At 49.6% G+C, this 3386-nt stretch overlaps 1 protein-coding gene across 1 annotated transcript in view; it reads right to left on the bottom strand.

Annotated features, from left to right (window-relative positions):
- Nucleotides 1–3386, bottom strand: part of Cnpy3 (canopy FGF signaling regulator 3) — a 16606-nt gene that overhangs the window by 5420 nt on the left and 7800 nt on the right. The window contains exon 3 of the mRNA XM_021217814.2: nucleotides 1086–1182. Coding sequence (XP_021073473.1) covers nucleotides 1086–1182 — 97 coding nt within the window. The remainder of the gene's footprint in view (nucleotides 1–1085; nucleotides 1183–3386) is intronic.

Genomic DNA, 3386 nt, shown 5'->3' on the forward strand with positions numbered 1-3386 from the left:
AATCCCACTCTGGCCCCATCTGGCCTAGAGCGTGCTATGCAGACTATGCTGGGTTAAAACTCGGAGATCCCGGGCTGGCAAAAGGGCTCAGTGGTTAAGAGCACTGACTGCTCTTCCAGAGGTCCTGAGTTCAATTCCCAGCAACCACATGGTGGCTCACAACCATCTGTAATGTGATATGATGCCCTCTTCTGGTGTGTCTGAAGACAACTATAGTGTACTCATATAAATAAAATAAATAAATATTAAAAAAACAAAAACCCTCAGCGATCCCCCTGCCTCTGTCCTGAGTGCTGGCATTACCGCTGTGCGCCCCATGGCCCACCTTCCTTGTTTGCCACCGCACGGCCTAGCAAACCCATGCCCTAAAGTCTGTTTCCAATAGTCTGCTACCAATTATTGTTTGTTTATTTGTTTTCTTTTTGTTCTCTGACTCCTGAGTAGCCTAGGCTGGCCTCAAAGTTCAAGGTCATCCTGCCTCCTCAATTCTGGGATGAACAGGTGAGTCACACTGCACTTGAGCAGGAGAAAATACTTTGAAACACTTTTTATGGAAGCAACCATGGATCGACTAAGTATACCCACTAAGCTTCAAAGACAGATCCAAAACATCTGCTTCGTGGCCTTGGGGGCTTCGGGGGACATCCTCGGACAGAGGGCAAATGTGGGCGGAGACAAACAGGCGCCTACAGTAACCAGCTCCTTCTGCAGGGAAAGCCACTGCATACACAGGTACCTAACAGGGGTCTGAGGAGGTGGCTCTGGTGATAATCACTGTCTCCTATTGATTATTTTAAGACAGGGAAGTAGGTCCTTCAAGTCCGTCTTCTGGCATCTCCCCTCACACTCCTGTGAGAATCTTGCTGACTCCTAGTGTGTTTGACACCCATGTGAGCTGCCATCATGGGGCATTTCTGCCTGTGCCTGACATGGAGAATGTACCTTATGCCACTGTGGTATCCAGGAACCTGAGGGAGGAAAAGGAGGCGGGTCCCAGGCATGACCTGCCAATCACACACATACCAGCAGACACACTTAAGATTCACGAGGGCCCAAAGGGAATGAGGCGCAAGCACAAAGCCAACCTTGGCAAACCGGTTGCTGCCAGTCCTCTCCTTGTGCAGGCTGTAGTCCAGAAGCCTCTTGCAAATGGTCTCAGTGACTTCGATTAACCGTAAGTCCCTGCCGAGACAGCAGCAGGAGAGGCGCTAAGTTCCCCTCCCCTCCTCATGGACCAGTGGTCCGTCCCTCCAGCCCTGCTGCCCGACACCTGCACATCTCACCAATGGGAAGGCAGAGCTGGAAGGAAGATAGGTCATCTGGCCTGGGGGCTCTGAAATGCTGGAACACAGACCAGAGAGACAACATTTTAACAGATCTAAGGGAAGGGTCTGTGTGTGAGTGTGTCCATGGGATCAAACCCAGTATCTTGGTTTGTCTACAGCAAAAGTGATCACCGAGTCTAACCCTAAATCAATTTATTTTTAAATCTGTGTGAGTGTGTGTGTTTGTGCATGTGTGAGCTCACATACATGTACACACATCACATGTGTGCAGGTGCTGGTGGAGGCCAGCAGAAGGCATTGGAATACGGCTCTAAAAGAGTTGCATGTACTCTGAACTGCTGAGCCATCCCTCCAGCTCCTACTTTTTAGAAAATCTGTGGTCCTAGGAATCAAATCCAGGACATCAGGCATGAGAGACAAGTCCTTGGCTACTTCCACTTTTTCCCTATAAAGTAAAATGAACTAGCCTTTTTTAAATAGACTTTTTAAAAAAAGATGTATTTATTATTATATCTAAGTACACTGTAGCTGTCTTCAGATGCACCAGAAGAGGGCGTCAGATCTCATTACGGATGGATGTTAGTCACCATGTGGTTGCTGGGATTTGAACTCAGGACCTTCAGAAGAGCAGTCAGTGCTCTTACCCACTGAGCCATCTCTCCAGCCCCTCTCCAGCTCTTTAACAGACTTTTAAGTTGTCACTATTAGTGAAGACATCATGAACAGGTCTTTCCCAGTGATCCATATAAACAACTTATTAACTACTTTTTTTTTTTTCTTCCTGAGACAGGGTTTCTCCGTGTAGACCAGCCTGGCCTCAAACTCTGAGATCCACCTGCCTCTGCCTAGAGTGCTGGGATTAAAAATGTGTATCCCCAGGCCTATCTACTAACCATGTGTGTGTACAAATTCCTGTGTGCACCTCTGTGCAGATGCGCATGTATGCGCACACATACGTGTGGAGACCAACATCAGGCAGATGTGTCTTTGATCGCTCTGGTCTTTTGAGATAGGGTTTCTCTGAATCTGTAGCTCACCTTCTGAACTAGACCGAGGTAGGAGCAGGTCTCAGGGCTCCCTCCAGCCCAGCCCTCCCATCACTGGGATCAGAGGTGAGTACCACACTTCATAGTTGCTGAGCACCAGAATCAAAGCCCGCAGCCATCCCCCAACTGGTAACCACTGCTTTCTTTCTGCTGTGTGGAGGCCGGGCTGGTGTTAAACTCAGAGATCCACCTGCCTCTGCCTCCTCCATGCTGGGATTAAAGGCAAGCACCCAGCACCCAGCACCCCATTTCTCTCAAGTCATTTGTCTGCACCTCCTGGGTCATCACCTCATCTTCTCTGTTGGGACCTGGCGGACCTGTCTACGCTGAGCACGGCCAAGCTTCCTGTTAGGCTGTGAGGTCACCCATCTGGTTGTTGCACTGTTTTAGCAGCACCACACGGAAGCAAACGTGGAGTCGTCGAGACATCAAGGTGAGCACCAATCACAGTGTAATGTACAGGACACTTGCAAACTGGTGTTGTCCGAGCTCACGGAGCCGCTAACCCTGAGAGTAGCTTTGTCCCTCCCACCACCCCCTCAGGTCAGCATGTGTTTCTCAAAGTGTCCTCAAGGCGCCTTGTTTGGGGATGGGATGGTCCCCCCACTCTGTGGGAGGGAGGAAAAACAATAAAGTGGGCATGCCTAGAGACTCATCTCCAGAGACTCTGCGCTCTGTGCTCTGAGCACCGAGACAAACTATTTCCAACAGATGCTATTACTGCTTGTCATGAAATGAGAACGTCTGCAGTGGGAAAGGGAAGCTGGAAGTCCAGGCACGGCAGCTTAGCCATGGCTACAACATCCCTGTTTCCTCCTGGATCCTGGTGGGAGCTTGATTTGACTGCCGGTGTTTGTTCTTTTACTTGGAAGCCTGGAATGAGGGGACACCCGTCTGTAGGGGACTTCTGATGGAGAACTCCAGCTGCTCACTTTAAGGGCTTCTCTAATTCATTTCTCCTGGAAGCTAACCTGATTGAATGTTGTGCTTGCTGGCTTCCTTCCTCCCTCCCTTCCCTTCCTATCTGTTAGTGTGTGTGTGTGTGTGTGTGTGT

This window comes from Mus pahari, chromosome 18, assembly GCF_900095145.1.
Source record: "Mus pahari chromosome 18, PAHARI_EIJ_v1.1, whole genome shotgun sequence".
NCBI classification, from domain to species: domain Eukaryota; kingdom Metazoa; phylum Chordata; class Mammalia; order Rodentia; family Muridae; genus Mus; species Mus pahari.